Source organism: Anguilla rostrata, chromosome 19, assembly GCF_018555375.3.
Source record: "Anguilla rostrata isolate EN2019 chromosome 19, ASM1855537v3, whole genome shotgun sequence".
In the NCBI taxonomy this organism is placed as follows: domain Eukaryota; kingdom Metazoa; phylum Chordata; class Actinopteri; order Anguilliformes; family Anguillidae; genus Anguilla; species Anguilla rostrata.
The window spans coordinates 10,854,869-10,878,532 of record NC_057951.1 but is presented as its reverse complement, the minus strand read 5'-3'; the positions used below and the strand labels follow the sequence as shown (position 1 = coordinate 10,878,532).

At 50.0% G+C, this 23,664-nt stretch overlaps 1 protein-coding gene across 4 annotated transcripts in view; it reads right to left on the bottom strand.

The window, feature by feature from the left end:
* The window catches only part of LOC135245482 (thyrotropin-releasing hormone-degrading ectoenzyme-like), a 95,657-nt gene that overhangs the window by 52,103 nt on the left and 19,890 nt on the right, over positions 1 to 23,664 (bottom strand). For 2 of the 4 annotated variants that reach the window (XM_064318536.1, XM_064318537.1), the window contains exons 4-5: positions 694 to 732; positions 236 to 390 (exon numbers count right to left, since the gene is read on the bottom strand). In XM_064318536.1, the coding sequence (XP_064174606.1) occupies positions 236 to 390; positions 694 to 732 (194 nt within the window). The remainder of the gene's footprint in view (positions 1 to 235; positions 391 to 693; positions 733 to 23,664) is intronic. The other 2 variants (XM_064318539.1, XM_064318540.1) reach the window with 1 other exon arrangement.

The following is a 23,664-nucleotide window of genomic DNA, read 5'->3' as shown; positions in this document are numbered from 1 at the left end:
CAAAAGGGGGGAAAAAAAAAAAACTAAAAAGAAAAGCAATTTCAGGGTGGTGAATCCTTCCTTGTGCTTTTCTGGAAGGTCACTAAAAGACAGGACAAACCGTGCAGTGGCTCCATGGCCAACTAAGGGCCAAAAACCTCCCACCTCATGAAAATAAAGCAGCCATTTTTCCCCAAAGTTGATAAAAAACCAAACCACCGCTCCTGCCTGGGTGCCGGCCTGGCTCGGACCGTACCTGGTGGCAGATCTCGTGCACCACCACCATGGTGAGCTCCATCAGGTAGGAGATGGAGGACACCTCCGGGTCCAGCAGGATCTTCTGCTCCACGAAGACGCTCAGGCCCCAGTTCTCCATGGCAGCGTACGGGTGCTTCGGCACGGCCAGCAGGTCTGCAGGGGGAGAGAAGGAGAGAAGCACCGTTACTCCACAGTGAGAGCAATACTCCATCCCTTCACACACAAAGAAAAAAAACCTTAAAGCACAAATGACACCAGAGGAAAAATGTGTGACGCTAAGAATATTTGTAAAGATGGAGAAAAAGAGAAGGAATAAAACGGTGGAGTCCCATTAAAAGTGTAGCAAATTCGGCATCACTCTTTCCCGCGTCATGGGAAAGGGAGCAGGGACAGAGGACAGGCCCGGGGCTGCATGACCCCTTAATCAGCACTAATGCCACGGGGCAACACACTCACCGCATCCTTCATACTGTGAGTCTGCCCAAGTCAGCAAGTCTTCCGGAGTTTTCCGGGAAGAGATAAATACAGAGCGCTTCACGGTAAGCTGACTGGATGCTGACGGGGGGTTTAAACAGGTCTTTCAGCCGTTCCCAAACTGCCACTGTTTAAAGAGTCATCTCATGAGGAAGGCAATAAAACAAACATTCTAAACAGGACAGAGTCTGGCCAGGAAGCGGCTGCATCCCCTTGCCTGGTTGGATACCCAGTATTGTGGCAGACATTATGCACATGGGCTGGGGGAAGTGGTACAGCAAAAGGGGGGGGGGGGGGGGTTGTTCTGGTAAAAACAACAAAAACCAGCTCAAAAATTAATTAGCATTAAGGAAAAACCAGTAAATGCAGCATTTGAAATTCAGCGTCACCAGGATTTGGCAAAGCATTATTCACATTGTCAGAGTCATGGAAAACCATTTTTTGTTTTAACACACTTAGTTTTCATTCAACTCCATATGCTGTCAGATTCATCACTCAACAAATTAAAGCTGGCTGAAAACTTAATGTGATCAAATAACAGTGCTAATGTGTCGATTGTAGTTATTCCTGAGCATTTCTTTACAGACATTGGGGGGTACACATCCCACCCGTCCCACCCGGTTCCTACGCCAATGCAATTATGAGCCTTTGTGACATCACAGATTCAATGCGCCTCATTTGCATATTCCTCTGAGGTGAATTTCAGCGAGGGGGTCGGAATCGGCCTATCGGAGACGAGCGACGCTGTGCCTCGGTGCAGCGAGCTCCGCTGTGATTTGTGGCGCGGGAGAGAACGTCGTCTTGGCATCCGTCACCCTGGTTCAGACAGAGGCTGGAAAGTCTGACGATAACGGCGAACCTCGATCACAGCACGAGAAAACCTCTCCGGTTAAACGGATTTAAAACGCCGTCAGCCCCGCCGACAAGGGCGTTAACAACCTATTGTACGTGTGATTTACAGGCCATGAGCCAGACAGCTGAAGTAATGAACGCTTTATTGTATACCCCTGCTTTTTATCTAACTGTTGATTCTGTGGTAGAGGGCATACAGGATTAAGGGCTTTGTTCCTACAGGTTGAGATGGATAAAGTGAACTGTTATTCTCTCTCTCTCTCTCTCTCAGCACACAGACAGACACACAGTGTACACATACATGCACACACACACGCAAACACACCTACACAGACACACAAGCAGACACACATACACGTACGTACCCAAAAGCAAGCAGAAGCTCATAAAGGGGTTTGTAATCTATGCTAGGCTCTAAAGATCTAAAAACAGAGCTTAAGATACAGTATTTGTGGTGAGACATGTTAGGGTAAATGCAGTACTAGTGAAAACAGAGGGAACGTACAGGAGCAAATACTGACTTATTCAAAACCTCACAAAAACGTCCCCTCACTGATTCACTGCTCTGCACTGAAACAGGCTGGTTACAGATGCAATTCTAATGAGTTACGAGGAAATCTATCAATGTGGGCACTGTGAAAACTAGTGCTTCACATCACCTTCCAAGCTGTCATTGTGTAGTAGAGTGAAGGTGGGAAAGGTGAGGAAGAAAGGGGGGGTGAGGTGATGTCACTGCACAAGGCGCTCAGTTCTGTGAATGTACCCTAACAATACCCATTTCAGTGGGAGGAAGACACTGCCCTGGCCCCGGAGGAAGCAGTACGGCCTGAATTGATCTTTTGTTCCCGGACCAGGAGCATTACCATGGAGACGACCCGTGAGACTGAACTCCCGATTGTTGTGCAAAAATGGCCCGTTCTCTCATCTGTTCGCCACCGCCGCTGAAATACCCTCATTCTCTCCGAACAGGAGAGGAGACGGAGGGATGCAACATAATCAAATCACACAATCAGAGGAAACATTTATTGATGGCATTATGGAAAACAAAGCTTTTCGAAAGAGAAAATTATTCAAATTATACAAATGGACCATAAAAAATGAAATTAAAAAAACGTGTTTTGAACAGCATTGGTGATCGTGCCTGAAGACTAACAGGTATGGAGTTTCTACAGGGGAATATGGACCTTCCTGTGCTGGCAGTTTTGACCCTTTGGACTTAGGACATCCACACACCGCATTAAACTAAATCACTCATAAGCTCCATTTCATAGCCGAGAGGGCCAAAGGCTTGACCTCACCATGCTCTGGGGTCCCGACCCGTTCTGCTGGCTGGCTGGACCTCTGTACTGCAGGAGAGCGCCCAGCTTACACCCACGCAGCACAATGCTCTGGGGTCCCGACCCGTTCTGCTGGCTGGCTGGACCTCTGTCAGCAGGAGGCGCCCAGCTTACGCCCACGCAGCACAATGCTCTGGGGTCCCGACCCGTTCTGCTGGCTGGCTGGACCTCTGTACTGCAGGAGAGCGCCCAGCTTACGCCCACGCAGCACAATGCTCTGGGGTCCCGACCCGTTCTGCTGGCTGGCTGGACCTCTGTACTGCACGAGAGCGCCCAGCTTACGCCCACGCAGCACAAAGGGCACGTTTCTCTGGCACGCCGGCCTGCCGTTGCGCTGCTTCTCCATCACACTCCCCCCCCAGTCACGGCTGGGCATCTGCACTACGCTCCCGCGCCACGATGCCGACGCTGCTGTGGCTACACTGGTCAACATGCTGTCCTGGTTAAAGACTCTCTCTGTCTTTCAAACCCTTTTCATAACACACTTATGTAGCACAAGGGGGGGGAGGGGGGCTTATGTTTAGCTGGCGGGGGGGGGGGGGGGGGGGGGATAGCAGTGCGAGAAGCAGCAGCTCCGTGTCGCGGTTTCAGATGACTTTCAAAGCACAGACGCCTCTCTTCCCTTTGTCACCCGTTTCCTCAATTTTGATTATAATTACGCCTCATCATTATGATAAAAATCCAGAGGGAATGGGACTCAGAAATTGGAGCCCCCACTAGAAAGTCTTGCTGCTGTACTCAGGGTGCCTTTCTGCTATTCAATAATTAATTAAAGGGCACTAAAATAATCGCGGGCGTAATTAACGCTGCCGCTACACTGACGCGATGCATCTGCAAGTTCGCCGCGCATTGAGGGAATTTAACTCGCAGCGAAGGGACACGCGTCAGCACGTCCCGTCTCCTAGCAACTCTCGCGTCACCGCTTGGCACCCACGCCAAACACTCGCGGTCACGTGACCACTGTTTTAAACGCGACAGGCCGCGCACTACGCCGCAAGGCAGAGAGGCCGTGGTGGGAGAGGCGCGTCTGTCGCTGACTGACGACAGCCGGTGGGGCAGCCAGGGGGCGCTGTAACGGTGTTAACCTGAGGGAGCCTACTGGCCTATTTAAACACACTCTTCCCCCCCTGGCGAGAGGAGGCCAGCATCGTCCCAGAGCACAGACTTAGTCACGGCTGAGCACGGGCATAGTGCAGTATTCAGGCCGTGTCTAAGCACAAATCTGAAACAGGAAATGGAGCCACTGAACCTGGAAATACACACAAAAGCAGAACTCTAGCTTCAACAAAAAAAGAAAAAAAAACAGTTTCAAAGTGATAGTTTTAGCCCGATGATCCAGCTGCTGACATAACCGTGAAACGATCAATAAGGCGTCTCCCAGGTTACAGTCCCAGCTACAGCTCTGGCCCTTTACACAGTGATGAGACCCACGGCCCAGAACCTAATCCTGTCTGCAGCAGTGATGAGTCAGATGGAGCATCGCTAAGCGCTAACACCCCCGGAGGGAGGGTTCCGGTCGCAGGGTTTTCCCCTGCCTCGAGGAGCAAGGGCGCCCCCCCACTGGGCCCAGTCAAGCAGGTGCAGTCAGCCTGAAGTGTAGCCCTCCAGCACACCGACTGCACAGGTAAACAGTTTGTGAGAAGTGGCTACGACCGATGGGGGACCGGGGGGAAAAACGCGGCAACGGGACAAAAGTGAAAAAAGTGTAATGGAAACAAGTGACATTAATAAGACTGAAATTTATTCGGAGAGGTCATTTGAACACGACCCCTTACCGTGGGAGTTGCAGGAGCGGCTCTCGAAAAGCAGGGGCTCGTGTTTTGAATGGGCATTAATTCAGCGGCATTTAATAAGGGCCTATTTTTAGCCGCGCCGCTGAATGCATACGGTAAGAGGTTTCTTGGCGGCGGGTTACCGCCAAACATCGCACGCCGCGCGGCGCCCGCACGAAGGCGTCTGCAGTAACGCATCGGGCGGCGCCACGCGGAGCCGTGAATCACTCCCATAATTTTCTCATTTAAATTCTCATTTTCATAATCTGCTGCAGGAGACGGGGGAGGGGAGATTTTTATTTAAAACATTTTTATGTATTATTTGCTGCCACCCACCCCATCCCCACCCCCCTTCTCCCTAAAAAGAAACTGATATTATACATATTATCTAAATATGCATAAGCCCCCTTGAAGAGACTAAACGGCAGCCAGCGTTTAAAAGACACTTCAGGAATAATTCATAGGCCTGGCGCAGGCGAGCCGGGGCGCGGGGCGGCTGAAAGGCACCTCTCTGGTTCGTTTCGTGTTGCCGTGGGACCCCGGTTTCCCGTCAGCGCGGACCACCTTATATCTCAGGCTCTCGCGCGTGAAACCTGAGCCGGCGGCTCCTCCGCGGCGGGGTCAGGGGAAGCCGACAAGGCGCCCTGCCGCGCGCCTCAGACGGCGGGAATTCACCTCCGGATCTGAGAGGCCATCTGAGAGGTGCCGGAGAAAACACCGGAAACGAACTGCGGATAACAAACGAGCCGGGGGGGCGATGCTGATCTCCGCTATTAAATCTCTAAAATGCCTCCGCGCAGATGCCCTTAATGTGAGCGGCCCTTGAGGAAATGTATGTACGACCTTTCATTGAATTTACACTTAAAAATGCATCACCGAAGAGAATGGCAGAGGAAAATCATTGCTCTTCAAATTTAAATAAAAAATAAATAAAAAAACAATTTCCCCACATCTCCACCTCCAAATTCAAATAAACAATTCAATAAATAAAGCACTGTTGCACTCCCTAAGACAGTCAATATTCAGCAGCAGCACGTTCGTCATATCAGCATCACATGATGGCGCCTGTGTGTGTGTGTGTGTGAGTGAATGTATTTGTAAGTGAGAATATCTATTTGCCTGAGAGAGCACGCAATGTGTCAGGGTCTAAATGCATGAGAATGTCTGCGTCCACATGTATCCATCAGTGCACACAGGTGCGTATAAACGCCTGTGAATCTGTGAATGTGACTTCCCTTCTCTTCCTCAGCTCCACTCAGTCTCTCACTTTCTCTGAGACAAAAAATAAGTCCTTTCACACTCTCTCTGCAACAAATACTACAGCCAACACTCTGAAGGGCACACACTGACACTGGGGCTCCGGCATCCGCAAGCCTGCGCAGAGACAACAGACTGATGTTCCCCGCTCTGAGCTCTGCCAACAGCCAGCCTCGAGAGGGTTCTTTTGAGGATGATGTTGAAAGTGAAGCTTTCCAGCCAGCGGATCCTAATTGGTCTCCTCAGCTAGCCGAACGTGGCCGGCTTCCATTTAGCCCACAAAACTGCTGTTCCTCCGCTCGCCTGCCGCCTCGCTCCGACGCCAGCTCCTGCCAAGAAAACTTTTTACTTTTAACCGTTCTGCCAAAAAAAAAACAAACGCCACGCATTCCACCTCGGCGATGTTACGCAACGCCGGCGATAAACCCCGCTAAAGCACCTTTTGTACGGGTTTGCAGCTAACCCGCGATGTGCGTGTGGAGCCCAGCCATTCACATGAAGTCATTAAAACATCCCTCGTGACATCACGGTCAAGAGCACTGCGCAATGTTCCCATAGCAACAACTCACACTGGAGACACCCTGGTCCGTGCTCTCTGTGGTCGTGTCACATGCTTAGGGTCCACCGACTGACCAATGACCACTGACAACTGACCACTGACCGCCGCTCCACAGCCCATCTGCAGGTGCTTTGCTGGGTATGTAAAATAAATTTTTAAAAATGTTTTAATCCACCCATGAATCACACACAACCAAGTCTGCTACTTCAAGCTCAGGGCGTTCCTCCCGGCCCTCAGGCATATTACCAGAGGCGTGTTCAGCCTCCTCTTTCTCTGATCAGAGCAGATAAGGTGACCCCTTGTGTTTGTGGGGCTTCGAGCTCCACTGTGCAGCAGCAGCAGCAGCTAGCCCGAGGATGAAGGAGGAAAGTCGTGCCAATGCCACAACCCCCTCTCTGCCCCCCTCCGCCCACCCACCCGCCAGCGTCACTCCTCACCGCGACCTTGTGATCCCACAGTCAGCTCCGAGGCGGCAGGGAGCTGCTCAGAGCAAACTTTACTGCTGCACGCCTGTAGCAAGATGCACTGCACTAGGAATAGAACTGGGGCGGCTGCCCAGTCGTGTACTGCCGCTGTTCCATGGTGGGAGACATGTTCCACAGGGCTCTGACTCATAAGCCCAAACAGGCAAAACGTAGGAGCCATTTTGGCTCCGTTTTCATTTCAGTTTCCAAGGAAGAGGATTCTGGGACCAAATAAGGTAATCAAAAAAAAAAGTAAAAGTAGTTATAAAGTAGCCAGTTGGAGGACTTGCACCTTTCCAAGTTCTCTAGAATAACAGCATATGAGCGCAGCATAAGGTGTTAATATGGTGTTATTGGAAGCCCTCTCATACCCTAGCAATAGGCACAAAGAAGGGGAAAGCAATATGTTCTTCCTCCAGCTGATACCATAATATCTAATGGTTTCCAAAGCTTCCTTCTTTTCTTTGCCGTTCCCAAAGCTTGTAGCATCAGCAGCTGTAGATTTTACACGCTAAATGTGTACTGGGTTATTATTTGTAAAATTGGATTGCATCTCATTCTGTACATTCTTGCCATAAATGTTACATTTTGTAAGAATGAGTTTTAGCTTAGAAACAGGCTTGAGAAAGAGAGAGTGTAAAAATATAAACTCAGACAGAAGCAAATCAATCATGATGCTTCCCAGTGCTATTTCCAAAGCACTTCCTGTCCTGTCCCTCTTATGTTATTGCCGGTCTGTAATTGGTCGAGCTGAAGGTTAAACTCGTCCTGGGCTCGGCGAATCCCTGCCGAGGGATCGATCGTTCAGCGCACAGGAACAACAGGTCCGGGGCCATTTTACCATACAGCAACGCAACGCAAACCGGGTCAGCTCTCCCTCATTAAAACAAATCAGGGTGACAGGGTGACGTGCAGCCCACGCCCCCCGGTGAACGAGCCGGGCGAACCAGCAGCCAGACACTGAGGGATCGGCTCGGTTTGAAGCGAAAGAGCCAGACATTAATCTTAGTCTTTTTTATTTAGTTTAGTTTTTTTGTCTCTGTCTCTCTTTTCAGAGTTCAGGCTATTTTTAAAAATGATTTTATGGGTGAATGGAACAATCTCTCCTTTTCCAGGTGCTGACTGCAGTGACTGGCAACCTCGGAGACCAGGGCCTATGAAAAGCACATGACGGCAGGGGGCCATGTTTTAACAAGCGTTTCTGGATACACTCCTAAAGAGGGAGTAAAAACTCATGAATCCCTCCTGAAGGGGGAGTCTGCCCTCCTGAATCCCTCCTAACAGGGCAGTAAGCACTCCTGAATCCCTCCTGAAGGGGGAGTCTGCCCTCCTGAATCCCTCCTTAAGGGGAAGTCAGCTCTCCGGAATCCCTCTTTAAGGGGGAGTCAGCTCTCCCGTACCCCTCCTAAGAGGTGAGTCAGTGGCGTTCGCAGGCGTCCCGTTTGCATATTCCCACGAGCCGAATCACAGGGGCGCGTCTGACAGGCAGTGTGAATAACAATCGCGTATTTACACTGGCAGCTGAGAGAAGTGATAAGCGCTCAGTCGGGGGAAAATGGAAGACAGTCTGAGAGCGTATGCCTTACATAAACGACAAAGATGCACGGGAAGAAATAATAACATTTCAGGGAGGAAGAAAGAAAAAAAAGAACATTTCAAGATCCTCCCTGGTGGATGAGATGAGACAGGTTTTGTGCCAAATAGCACATCTGCATAGTGTGTGGAAAAAAAAAATCTAATGATGCCAATTCCTGCTCTCTGTTACACTGTGGTTTGCAGAAATCTGTACAAAAAGGAACATGACATATGTAGTACTACTTCATTAAGCATGACTCCATACATATACACACACACACACACATATGCATGACTAAGAGACCATGTATCATGGTTTAATACAAATATGTATGAATTGAAACAGAACAAAGGCCAATAACCTGTGGAGATATGGTGAACAGCGTGATCAGTCCGGTAGTGTTTAATCCTCTTAAAGGATGGGGCTACCCCTGTGCAAACACAAATAACCTGAGGGCACCTGAGACCAGGGATGTCCTTTTACAGCAAACCGCACACTTCTCATTACAGTGCACCCACAAAACAACCCTTTCAATATCCCACAGTGCAAATACTTAAATATAGAAGAGATGGGTCAAGCCATGTACTATAAAATGCAGGGTGTACTGCCAATAAAAAACCCTCATATATGCCATCTGTGCACAGTTAAAAAATGAAGCGTAACAGATCCTGAAAAATAATGGAATAAATGTATTAAAGAATATTATGGGCCATTCATAAATTATGCTCTTTACGGTTGTAGAAGCTGGCTTTGTGAAATGTTTTAAGGGACTGCGTGGTGTCGTAGAGGGGTGCGGCATGGCGGGCAGCTCAGTCCTTTGCGGGACAGATCCAAGTAAGCCCTCTCCAAACCGCCCCAGCCCCCCCCCCCCCAAACCGAAACTCCAGCCTGCGGTGCGGGAGCTGTCTGGTGCTGAAACTAAGAGAATTGACTACCATCGGCGCTGAGCCCGTCTCTCTCATGCCGTAATTACAGGCTGTGTCACACGGCAGGGGGACGGAGGAGGATGAACACCCTTCTGTGCGTTACGGATCGATCTCTCCTTTTCTCTCCCTCCTTCACATCTCTCCGTTATCTGTCAGCCGGGCTCGTGGCGGCCGTCCTTCCTGCCTGCTGAGCCGTGCGGGGGACACCTCAGCCAGCAGGTCCCTGAGCCTCTGAGAGCAGCTCGCGTGCAGGGACCTCAGCCCAGGCTGAGCCCTGAGTAGCCAGCGTGCAGGACACTCAGCAGCAGGTCCCGAGCCTGGGCGCTCAGCGGCCGGAGCAGGCACAGGAGCGCCAGGCGCAGAAGGCCACAAATTTTGCGGCGGTAACACACAGCACGCACTACGAGGAACGCAGCCGAAATCAGGTGTGCTGTCCTGTGCTCTCCGCCACTCAGTAGTCACCCAAAGCACGTCTATAGCCCTGAGGATGGGACAGACTGGCAGAAGCATGTTGGCTGTTCGAGGATTTTAGTACAGCAATAACGACAATGAATCCATTTGGGTACACTGACATGTATCATTTAATAAACTCAGGTTCGCCTGAGTCACAGCTGTGAGAATGGCTGGAACCCTGTCACTTCATTTCTAATTCACTTCTGTTCAGTGTCTGTCCATGAATGACTGCCTGTGTCCTAGGCAGAAGAGTCAGAAAATAACTAATGAAAACACTACTAGGCTGGCCTCATTAGGGGAGTACTTAACTTTGGAGCTCCGAACACAGTCCTCTCAACCTCATTCCTCCGTGGGAGGTGGGGGGGGGAGTATTCCCCTAATGAGGCCAGCCTAGTAGTGTTTTTATTACTGTTATTCTAAGCGCACCATCTCTGAGGACTCTGCACTTGCACCTGGCAGAAAGGAGTCGCAGTTCCCACAGTCCCATCCCGTGAGAGTAAGAGTGGCCTATTTCTCACGCACAGACACTGTGGGTCATTAATGGGGAGTGAAAGGAGGAGCTATCCTCACAGATAGCAGAGGATGAGCAGGCTAGCAAAGGATGAGCAGGCTAGCAGAGGATGAGCAGGCTAGCAAGGGATAAGCAGGCTAGCAAAGGATTAGCAGGCTAGCAAAGGATGAGCAGGCTAGCGGAGGATGAGCAGGCTAGCGGAGGATGAGCAGGCTAGCGGAGGAAGAGCAGGCTAGTGGATGATAAGCAGGCTAGCGAAGGATGAGCAGGCTAGCGGTGGATTAGCAGGCTAGCGGTGGATTAGCAGGCTACTGGAGGATTAGTAGGCTAGCGGAGGATGAGCAGGCTAGCGGAGGATGAGCAGGCTAGCGGTGGATTAGCAGGCTACTGGAGGATTAGTAGGCTAGCTCCAGACAATGTGCCTGCCGTACAAGCGCTCAGGCCAAATCCCCAGATTAGGCAGCAGACAGAGCAGGAAGCTCCTCATTTCAACCCATATGCTGCTTCCCCGCCCGTTCCCTCCTGCTGACTCTCCACTCAGCGGGCAAAACATTTTAATCACATTAACAATAAAATCAGGGTCCTTTTGAAGTAGGAGCCACGGTAGAGAGGAATTATAAGTATTAGTCTATGCAGGTCAATACAACATTAGATAAAATATTAATGCAGCACTACACACACACAGATACACACAGACACGCACACACAGAAGCAAAGAAGCACAGATGCGCACACACACAGACATACAAACACACACACACACTTCTGCTGATACTATATGTATCTCAAATATAATGCAAGAACAATAGGCTAGTCGCATAACCAAAATAGTTTTCCTGTTCTTTCTTTATGAATATTAACCAAGCCACTTGGAATGCATTTACGCACTGCAGTTTAAATACAGCCTCAATTTGATAACTGATTTGTTTCGGTGGGAAAACGATGCAAAAGCCCTTTTTTGTGATAATCGGACAAGAGAAGAGAAACTATCCGAGCCAGTGCCCTTGTTTATTACGTTCCCGTTTGAATCAATACAATACCGCGAGTGTGCGCACAGGCTGGTAAGAACAGAGACATTACTTTAATCTCCCAGCATGCATTATAGATGGGAGAGAGCGGGGGCTTCTCAGCGCCGGGGGTTCGGGGGTGTGCCCGAGGTGCGGCGTCCGTGTGAATCAGGTTTTAGGGGGCGCAGATGCAATGCAGGCCCGCAGTAATAATAACAGAGCGGGCCGCAGCACTAATACCCACTGTCTGGCTGCTCCCGTACACAACACAATAACCTCAAACTGGATTCCGGTTGCCACGGCACTCCATTATGAGTCACAATGCTACGACTACCTTGGTGGCACGAGGGGGGGGCCTTCAAGGATGTGAGTAAAAAAAACCATATGAGTCTTTACAGTTAGGAAGTGCATGGGGGAGCCCTCCCCTAGGAGGAGCCATGCACTGTGCCTGGAATTCCAGTGAGGACCATGGGCTGTGTGTGTATATGTATGAGTGTGTGTATGTATGTGGACCTCCCCCACATACATTAGTGCAACGTATGAATACTGCATAATGCCTTACAGGTGAAATGCAAATATGACCCTTCCGGTGTTCAAAGGTCAGTGCGAGTGTGCAGGCTTATATAAATGCAAATAATCATTTGTATCCTGTTTTCGCCAGCAGCTGAGAGGTACATTAGCAAAACGAACCAGCTATACAGTTCAACAGTCGGACGCTTTGTAAGGTTGCCAAACAGACATGGAGGTGTGTTCAGCCATCCATGTCTAAAATCCCCCACAGTAACATGGTTTAGTCTATAATATTATACATTTATGTTCAAGCTGCAGAATAGCCGATACTTTCTCTCCATTGTTTTTTTTATTTCTCACATTAGAATGCAGCCCACATTTCCGGCTCCAACCTCACTGTGTAGGACGTCTAAACCTGACCTTAAGGTCTGACGTTATTTTTAGAATTCTATGACGGGTGCCTGTGCAGGCAACATTTCCATCGCAGGAAACGGGCTAACCAGCGAAGTTGCAGTGTTCTAAACTGAATTTTTAAAAAACCACAGGCTCTCCTAATACAGCTGAGAGACGGTAAGTAAGCCCCACAGTGACTCTACACACAGCTCCTTGCCTCCACTCCTGAGGTGAACAGCTCGGCTTTGCACACTCGTTACAATTATTCTGTCAAGAGAGCAAGACTAGAGGAAAGGTCACAGCAAACATGTTTGGAAGCGGCATTTTCAGTGCTTGAGAGTAAGACCTCAACACACCATTGAAACCTTTTTTCTGTGTTTTTTTTCCTCCCCTGTCTTTTCTTTTCTCTCCTGGCCTGTGGAAAAGGCTGATTAACTGGACTGAAGGGGTCAGAAGGCATTGGCAGGCCAGCAGGAATATCAAGCCCTGCACCCAGCCTAAAAACATCTACACAAGCCAAAATGTGTCACACCACAACGACGAATTCATGCATTAAAATTTCAGAAAAGGACATTCTTATTGGCGAGATGCTGTCCACACCTCTGCACTGTTGATCGTGATCATGTTAATCTTACATAAACGGTAAACACATCTCACGCCACTCTAAAGTAAACACTTTTCCAGCAGCCAGTTTTCTGCTGATGCAGCTGGATAAACGGAGTTAATCAGTGAGGGGCTGGGCGCGATCAAAGATGCTCCTTACATTGCCGCTTCGCATTTTTCTTGTTCTCTCACACTTCAATACAGTAATCTGAGCTTCGTTTACAACCTGAAGGTTGTTCACAGATTAGAAAATCAATCATATTGATAAAGCCACTGACAGGACATGGAGGTACCCTGCACGGTGTGATGGTTATATACGGGGAGGAGAAGCCTTTTCTCTCTTTTTACAGGTGTGACAGCTAAACTGTCTAAAACCCGACTGGAACCATCTGAGGCGGTGACAGATGATGTGATGTTCAAGTGGAGCAGCAATCCCCTGCATTACAGGGAGACTCATCTGTGCTGGAGGACAGAAACTGAGCAAAAACGGCTCACGTTCGGCGCATAAAACGCACGTCTGCAGGAGCGCGCCGGTCTCTGCTCGCTAAGACGCCGGATTTAACCCGCGATCAGGGGGTTAGCTGTCTGGCTTCTCAGCCTGCAACCGCCTCCACCTCCCATCGCAGGCAGGCTGGGATCCAGACTGCCTCTAGTGGGATTCGGACTTGCCCCGGGCTCTGGGGCTGCATGCTTTATTTCATCATAAGCCTGGGCTGATCTGACGAGGCTTGCAGCAGGGCAGCGGAAGCTCAGGAGCTCCAGACAGGTTTCTCTGTTCTCTGTCTGGCCCCCGACTACGGCAAGCAGGAGGGTTCAGCTCGCTGAGATTCAGCGGTTCGTGTAATTTCATCCCTGCTCTTAGTGAGAGAGAGAGAGGGGCCCACGCTGTCTTTCTAAAGGACCTAATGGAGCCTGTTGATCCATAAGCAGCATAATGACAGGGTGTGTGATGTTTAGGCACGTTTGAAGCGACCGGGCTGAAAAGGGGCTCCTGACAGGGAGCAGTCACCTGTAGCGAGGAACGGGGGGGGCGTTATCTGCAGAGTGGCTAGCATATTTTGTCTGTAAACTAAGCCAAATACATTACTGCACCCTTGTTGGAGAAGACTGTTGTGACGAATTTCAACAAGCAGGTCTACAACGTTTTTTTCACTGTCATGATAATGGTTTATTGCGCAGTACAGTGACTCACATATGCAGTCTTGACCCACGACCACTTAACGATCATACGTTTATTTTCTACTTCCCTTCTGAATTCAAAATGTTTATTCAAATAAATTCTCCTCCGTAGGAGCTGTGCAGTGCTTGTTAAGGAGGTTAATCATGCTTTCTACAGCCAGTTCTAAGTGACAATGAGAAATAGCCAGAACTATGAGACAAGAGAAACAAAACTATACCAGCATAACCAGACCTATTCTGCTCAATGCAATAAGCACCACTGACACTTCATTACTAGAAAGCCTTGTGAAGTTTGTTAAGTAAAAAGCTCAGAAAACATTGCGCTCATCTTCTTAAAAACAATTACATCCCAGTCGCAGAAGGTCTCCAGAGAGCACAATTACTACAGAAGTGCTTACGTGTTTTTTTTTTTTTTTTATAATAACGCAGAAGCAGGCTTAAGGCAGAACAGGCTGAACTTGCTGCTCAAAAAAAGCTCCCCAAAATCTCAGAACCCCTAAATTCCCCACTTATAAAAGAGGCATCCCCGCTCTGGGCACCCCAGGAAGAGAAGGCTTATGGGCCTGAATGTTTTGCACACAAATTTTTTACAGGGAGTTTCAACAACACGCTATTACAACCCCACTGTCAGCAATGCTGAATCCACTGAGAGAAACCAATTCCGTTGCCTAAAGAAAGGCAAAGTGCTCCTAATGCGTTGCCTCCGACTGGTCCATTTACTTTTGGACCAGATTCCAAGCCTAACGCCAGCCTGATAACTCCCTGGTACGATGCCTAGAAAAAGCATTTCCTTTTACTATGAAAGGAGGAGGCCAGACTGGTCCTTATCAAGGGCTGGGGCGTGTCACACAATGCGGACAGTCTCTGAACGTTACTCACAGTGTCTCACGGGCACAAGACAGACGGTCTGCTGCTGTCTCCCAGCGCAGAGAGGCTTTCAGACTGCTCAGAGCTGTCCTTATTGATTTTACACCACGGGTATATATATATATATGTTTGGCTCGGCGGATAATTTTACTAATCGGGTTTTAGCCCGCTGTAACAAACCCCGAGCTGCAGTCCTGGGTGCGGGAGAAACGCGGACGGCCACGAGTCGCCGCGGCGATTAAAAGCTGGTCTGCGGCCTGCTCAGGACAGCGAGCCTGAGTCAGTCTGAAGCTGGGGCAGATGACTCTGTGACCTGGGAACGGCAAAAAAAAAAAAACAGGCAAACTGGCGTTTCCCGAACATCCATCTTTCCCTGTGTGTCTGAGGATCTACGGTGTGTTTTAGCTTCATGGGGGTCCGATTGAACCCCAGTGCAGGGAACAGGGCAGACCTGTCATGCTCAGACTAAAATGACCTCCTGGGTCAAGGAAAAGGTTCCTTTCCTGTTCAAGTCTGCTCAGAAGCAGAATCACGATACTCTGAGTGTGCGACAATGACAAAGACGGCAGCTTTCGGAGTGGAAAGGCTTCTTTCATGCGACAGAACGGCAAATTATCACACGCAGATTCGGCTCTGGCAACTTGTCACGTTGCACCGTGTGTGACGATGAGGCTTGTTATAAGTGTGTAAGTGCAATTACACCCAGCAAGAGGCTCCCCCCCCCCCCCCTCCAATTAGCTTAAAAACAAAAAAACAAAAGAAAAACTCTTCAAAAGTTACACCAATGAAATTTGCGGGTGTCAACGTCTGTAGGTCTGCAATTACACGCATCCCAATTTCCCGGAGGCCAGCAGGGAGGGAGATGAGTACCAGACATTGCGGACGCGCAGAACGGGGTTATTTTAGAGAGGCCGTAACTATGGGAACGAGGGGTGCCATCAGCCCCATAGCGGGTACCTGGCCTGAACCACACCATCATTTTTGAAGCCTGATGTTCCCATCGCTAAGCAACCACTCCCAGACCCTCGGGGGCCCCCCTGTGTAAGCCGGTGGGGCGTGTACGTGGAAGCCTGGAGCCGACAGAGGGAGCCAAACGGCAAACTGCCAGTGGGCACAGTGACAAAACACAAAACTAACAGGATTAGCCCTAGCCTTGGCTGGTCACAAACACGCAGCGACCGACCGCGTTCTCTCAGGCAAGCGGCGAGGCCAAGCATCGACTGACCCCCTGACAAGAAACCCTGCAGCGCAAAATGCTGAACTGAGCCGGCCATTTTCCCCCCGATTTTTTACATTTCTCTACCTAAATCCATCACAAACTGCAAAATGAAACAGACCTCTGTGGTTCACAGCATGTCCAACTCAAAAACCTCCAAACGCCCGCTCTCAGGGTCTCGATCGCCGCTCATGGCCCCTCAGAGCTGAGCCGCTGAGGTAACGGCTGGGATTTCAAAAGCGCGAACCGACGGAGTCTGGCCAGCGAAGCGGCGGCGCTGAGGGAGCGGCTGGCGGGTCATCAGAGAGACTCTGCGGTCCTCGTGATGCTATCTGTCAGGAGCGTGAGCAGAAGCCCTTACGGGCGGGGCCCACCGGTGCACCTCAGAGCTCTCTCACCTTCCCCTCTCAGAGCTCCCGGGGGTGACCGGCCCTGGCAGGCGTCTGCACAGCGGCCTGGGGAGAGCGATACGAGAGGGGAATGAAAGCAGCGTTTCTGAAGCACGCTGCTGCTGCTGCTGCCGCTCTGTCCGACCCTGAATAGCTGCGTCACGCGGGCATTTTCTCTCCAGCTTGGCTAAGGCTTGGTGCCAGTGTGTGTGGATGAGCCGTGCGGCCTGCTGCTGAATGCAGACCATGTGCCATGGCTGGCTGTGGCCAGTAGGCCCCTCAGGGTGATGCACAGTAACCTCTAGCATCACCTCCCCGGCATTGGGGAGGGCTTCATTCAGCCACAGGGACTAAATCTCATCACGCACTGGCAACCACCGCCGGTCGATCGGGGGCCCGAAGGCTCGCCTGTCGCACCGCACAAAAGGCTTCAGTGACCCTACTTGAACCCTTCGACATAGAGCTGGCACAAAACTGCCATACACGACATAGCAGCTGTCACAAGATGGCATAACAGATGACGTCAGTTTTTGTAAAATGATATAATCCCCAAACGAATAACATCGGTCATAACATTTACAGAAAAAAGTATGAAAGAGATCTGTTATGTCAACTGTCATGTCATGTGTATGACAGTCTTGTGTCCAGGGGTTCGAGTAAAGAGCTACTGAGGCTTCCTCAGACTCACGTCTGTGTGAGCGCAAACTCCAGTGTTCTGAGCAGCTGAGGGTGACATCACACGCTTCGGATGAGAGTACATGCTTGCAACAGCAAGCAATAGCCTATATGCTGCTTTACTGTGCTAGTGCTGCTTCTGTGATGTGAATATGAAGTGTGCCTTACATTCAGCTTTTGTAATAACTCTGTGCGTCACTCTCAGTATGCCTGCCAAGGTGTCTGTTTGTTTGTTTTAGTTTTTATGATAATTTAGGAAGACCAGATATATAATGGCTTCTTGGAAATAACAGTAATGTCTTAGTGACAGATGGAGGGTTTCCTCTTCAACAAAACCGTTTGACAAACCTGAGAGTTAGTACAGTGGTTTATATATAGCTGTAAACTATTGACTATAGCCTTGACAAAAAAAAATAAAATAAAAAATCTGCACAATCTGGTCCTTTTTGATTGAAACTGTAAAACACTGTTATGGTGGCCCCTTGGAAAGCAATGGCCGGACACCAGCCAAGCTGCACACGACGTCCCTTTGGGCGAGTCTGAGAGTGACAATAACAATGATCAAAGCCTACATTACCCAGCGCCCTCAAAACTTCAAAGCCGGCAAAGCGCGCCGTATTTCCTTGACAAATTCTAAAGGAACACGGAGGACGGGGAGCAGAAAACACATCACTCTTACCGAGAGGAACCAAGTAAACATTCAAAACTGCAGGGAGGAAAGCAATAGGAGAGAGTCGAAGAGAGAGGGTGGGAGGACAGGGGGAGGGAGGGAGAGTGTGGGAAAGAGGGACAGATCTGTGCTTTAAGGCACAGCGCAGTGTTTCTGGAGAGATCAGGAAAGGTTGCCGTTCCCCCACCCCTCAGACAGCGGACTGACAGAGTGAGTGAGCCAAGTCTACATCAAAGCCAAACGCTGACAGACCGAGTCCCCATGCTTTTAAACCCTTGACCTCGTCCCTATTCTTTATTTTATTTTTATTTTTTTTTTAAACATATTACTTAGTTTCTGAACATTTTCACAACATTTCACAACTTCAGCTTCAGGGACAGTAAAGAAGAGAAGGATGCTGCCTCAAAGATCCTAGCCTGAAAATGAGGGAAAACCACAGAAACTGCTGTCACTGTTACAGTCACCGAGTGCAACGGGCTGCTTTACACAGCTGGAGAGCCGCACAAATTATCTTTTTTTAAAAAAAACCAGACGAAGGTGACAAGCAGAAATTAATTTAGAGCCGCTCTGCACAAATTTTCGGCAGCCAGTATAACCCCGTAGAACAATGGCTCTCCTTTGGAACAGATTCGGCGAGTCTGGGCATTTGCATGACAATCGCGGGCAGAGCCTCACACGCGCGAGCGCGCGGCTACGCAAACCGCTCGCGGTTCTCAAACGGAGAGGAAATGGGAAATGATGCCCCACTGGTGAGGTCCACACTCACCGTTCATTTCAGCCGCTGAGACAGATATTTAAAAAAATAACAAATAAAGAAATAGAACATTCCCCACACAATCAGGATGTATGATACACTGAAGCTATGGAGATTAGTACCGGAATGAAATGAGAGCCAAGCTGATTTCTTCACTACTCACAGGGTATTGTTCAGCTTCAGAATACATGGGCTTGCGTACACAAAATGCTAAATATTTCCCGTAGAAGTAATTGGTGTATGTTTTTACGGTTCCCTCTCTGCCATTATAGGTGGAGTGACACATTCTTGCTGTAAAAACACTCAAGAGTTGTGGTTTTTCGCACTTACATATGTGTTACGATTAAAATTCATCTTACATTGGTTATTTTTATACTTGATGCAGATGCACGGCGTTCCTCTCCATTTTTGAGGGGTGCAGTAATGGTGAGGCTTCTGTTCCTGACGCATCGATTACCGCCCAGAGGAAATTAAAGCACGCCCGGGTCCAGGACGGGTGAGAAGGTTTTAACAAAGTCGCTCCCGTCCTCGGTGTCGTACCGCACCGGCTGTTTGCTGCTGCCATGCTGGCATATGCAGACAAAAGTGCAAAAAGGGGGATGTTGACACCATCGGGAGGTGTCAGCTAGTGACACCGGCTCTCATCAGAATCAGCACACGCATGGAGTGAACAAACGGAGAGGGGTATCTGACAGCGACAAGAGGGAAGAGTGTGAAGGGTGGTGCCCGTGGGAGAGCAGATGCCATGCATGCAAGCACGATGCTTGTGTCTGAGGAGGTGAGGGTGTGGAAAGACAGACAGACAGACGGAGGGAGGGGGAGTGCAGGAGCGGCAGAGAAAGACAGAGAGAGGCTGACTGACAGAGAACGAGAGAGATAGAGACTGAGAGAGACAGATAGAAACACAAAGAGCGACTGAATGACAGGGACAGAGATAGAAAGAAAGAGAGAGACTGATTGACAGGGAAAGAGAGAGAGCAGTTATATGATACGGAGCAGTGATTATGAGCATGCCCTCTGAGTTGGACACTGCTGTAGTATGGTCCAGCAGCATCAGTGGACACACACAGCTACTTCTCTCTCTCTTCTTTCAGTCTATCAGCACGGAGGCGCAGAGGAACAGGTGGCTCTGGAGAGAAAGGCACAGAGACGGAGAGATTGGAAGTGACTCCAGGCTGGCGGTGTAATGGAGAGGCACACTGTCTGTGAGGCCCCTGCTTCACGGCTGGGCGCCGCTGACAGGCCCAGACCGAGCGGAGCGGGCGCTGATATGGATTTTCGGTGGAGGCGGAGATCGCTGTCCCCAGCACCCCGCCTCGCTCCGCTGTCCTTAAAGGCAATTAAAAGCCTGATGGAGCCCCTCAGGGCCTGTGCGACCCCCCTCCCCCCCCCCACTCAACCCCCCGCCAAAACCACTGCCGTCTGACCCACTTTCCCCTGCAGTGACTCACATGCCCCCCACCCCTCCCCCTTGCCTACGGGTGCCCCCACCACTCTGCCGGAGAGCAGCGGCGAAGGCTCGGCCCGGTGCCGGGATCGCCCGATTGAGCCTGCCGCTCCGGGTGAATGATCCGAGGTCAGCCCGTCCAGCCCGGTCCTGACCCCGACTGCTCTCTGATACGACAGCTAGAACTGATCCAGGGTCAGTCGCTTGAGACCGTACTATTGTCCCTGCTCAGTCACCCAGCTCTGGCCTGACAGTTCGACAGCAGTCCTTTCGTAACCGCCCCCAGCATTATGACATCACAATACACTACATGCAGGCGGGAGGTACATTCTGAAGAAGCTACAAAGTATCTCTTTCACCCTATAGAACAGGCAGATAAGCCAGATATGGTGGAGAAATGAAGATGGGAAGGAGGGATTGGATCGGCAGGGTCTTTCCTGCATCAATACACAACAGCGGCCTCATCTGCAGACTCCCTGCACCGGCTGCAGCACACGCAGAGCAGCACACTGTTACACATTGGTCACACTGTAATACTATTAAATGCATCAGGAACGGTAAAAAAAATCTCTGTGACCCTGAAAAATTCATCCGGTGTAATCAGCCACAGCCTGAAGGGACAAAATGGCACCGGTGACAAATTAAGCAGGTGCTATAACTGCAAATGAAATACTGTTCCGCTGGCGAAGCGGCCGGCCTCTCCTGCGCTAGCCCTACAGAACACAGGAGAGCAGAGCAAACGTCCGGGAAGCCGAAAGCATGCTTACCTTCTCGGTGAGAGAAAAAGGCCTTGTTTTCCCTGCAGATCCATGTCCGTTTCAGAAAGCGGTTCATTTTTCTCAGCAGCTACAAGGGGCTTAAAGCCGGTCTGTGTCCATTTTCCATCTCACGGCGGAAACTTTTTTTTGACACAAATATTATGTTGTTTGTGGCAGGTAACGCTCGCACTGTGACGGGCTGGAGACAGGATAAAGCAGCCATTCACTGTAACCGCACTGTGGTGCTTTTTCCCTTTTAAAAAATGAAAATAAAAATCCATTTCACCACAGTATCAGGTGGCCATCATGTCCGGGGAGGGATAAGAGGGCATTTATATTTCTTTATAAGACTTGAAGGCAACCAGCAGTATCCCATCTACCCCAGCTGTGCGTGCCTGTAGGCGAGGCTGCCTCTGTCCATGGTACTGAAGCCTTTACAAGCCTCCTCTGCTCCATATAAACCTGAACAGCATTCACACTATCAAACTAGAAAATTCGGCAAGTACGCCAGGGCACCGAGTCTGAACCTCAAGCACTCACCCCCCGAACCCCGTCCACAGCCCGGACCACAATGTACTACAGGAGTGCTACTGCAGCGCTTATCGAAGGATAAGCATCTCTCTCTCTCTCTCTCAATGATGGCAAAATGGTAGCTCCAGAAATGAGCTCCAGAGGCTGATCTTTAAATGGGCTGCATTCATATTTGTGTGAATCACGCTTAGAAGGGATGGAAGCAGTCATAAAAAGCAGCAATGCAGGCGATAGCAATTTATGGCTATTTGGAGAACAAATTATGATAAAAAAATCACTCAATTCACTTGCAGGCTGAAGTCTATAGTACTGAGCAGCACTGTGTTATTTGTCTACGTAAAGCAAACCACAGGATAATGGCATCTGTGCTTTACCAGAAGGACTGGAAAATGGCGCACCAAGTTGAAGGATGATTCTAGATTTCTTTAATGGCCGAAAAAGTCAGGCTTCACCTCAAACCGGCAGAATAGCAAAAGAAAAACAAGGAAAAATATAAAATACTAAAAAAAAAAAAAACAGCACTAAACTAGTAACTAAAGGGTTTTATTGTCGTTACAAGGAAACAGAGGAACAGTTCAATAGATTGCCGCCCGGGGTGCGGTTCGGTGCGGGGCGGGGGTGACTGAGATGGATGCGTTTCACTTTCGGAGCGTAAACGCGCCCCTCCGGCCCGGCTGTGATGGAGCAGGAGCGCCCGGAGACCCGAATCTGTCACTCTGGCCCAGACGCGGTGTAACGGCAGACCTCCCCGCCCGCCCGTCGCCGCCAGGGCTGGGTGGCCCGGGATGGCAGCGGACCGCATTTCCCACAAGTCCGTGGGGGAGCCGGGGAGCCACATTCACAGTCTGCAAGAGCCGCCCCCCTTCCACCCTCGCTCTCTCTCTCTCTCTCTCTCAACAAGTGCCCTCTCCTCTTTGTCATCGTCAATCCAATTACGGGATTACACCACGGATTACTGACCACCTCTCCGGAGACCATTTTGTTCAGATTAAATCCACATTACAAATTCCCTCATAATTGCAAATTATGCGTGGCAAACTGCAGAAAATGTTTCATTTTAGTACCGTGGCCGTGGCCCGGATCCCTAGAGCTCAGCGCATGAGTGCCTCCTGAGTGCTGCTTCCTGTGCAGTCAGAAGCAAAAGCCACCAGAAGAAGAAAGTTCAGTTTGCTTCCCTTTGATTTGCATTACATTACAGGCATTTAAGCAGACGCTCTCATCCAGAGCGACTTACACAACTGTAACGGGGTTTCCTACATGTTAACCTGGCACACAATTACAGACAGAGTAAAAACACACACACATGGGGTTTAACGGAGTCAGAACCCCAACGTGTGCAAAGAAACCCAGAGAACCCAAACTTTAACTAATGAAGGGGACCCATCTCCTTACATCATAGGTGTCAACCCTGGAGGGCTGCAGTGCCTGCTGGTTTTTGCGGTGTTCTCGGCACAAGTGTTCTATTTAACTCACTGACTGGCTGGCTAAGGCACACCCTGTTCTAAAGGCCTTAATCAGCAGCCAACTGAAAGGAAACCAACGAAACCTGCAGACACTGTAGCCCCCTTTGGGATTCAGTTTGACATCCCCACTTTCACAATTCCCCATTCCCTAATTTCACCTCTACAGTGCCCCCCCCCCCTCCCGCTCGCGCCTAAATGTGCAATTTGGCGCACCCCTCCTCGCTGTCCTCTCCAGTGATGTATGGGGACCAGTCGCAGGCCTGACAAACCCAGCTGACAGCGCTGGGCCCGGAGAAAAATGAGAGCGATTAAGAGCGCGAGCGGGAAGTCCACATCCTCCATATGAAAGGGCAGCGGTTGGCCAGATAGCCCCAGATTAAGTAAATTAAAAGTCCCTCGGTTCGCAGTGCCACTATTTCTCCCCAGAAGACGTGCGCGGCAGAGTAACGCGCTGTACGCCGTCTGGCGCTCGCCCTTCCTGCTCGGAGGGGCTAAAGGGAGGCAGGTCTCCACGGCGGCGGCGGCGGACGGGACGAGGCTCGGGCAAACTGAGCATCAGCCGGGTTTGGCGATGAATGTTAACGAGGCGCAAACAGCACGCTTTGCTCAAGGCCCAGGAAGAAATACGGCGTCAGCAAAGAGTGTTTGATAACGAGACGCAAAAGTCCTCGCCAAAATGAGAAAAAACATGAGCCTGTGCCTTTCCTGTTCCTGTTTGATAACCAGATACCTCAGTGTTCCTGCCATTTGTCTAAGAATAGAATCTTAAGAATAGAAACAGACT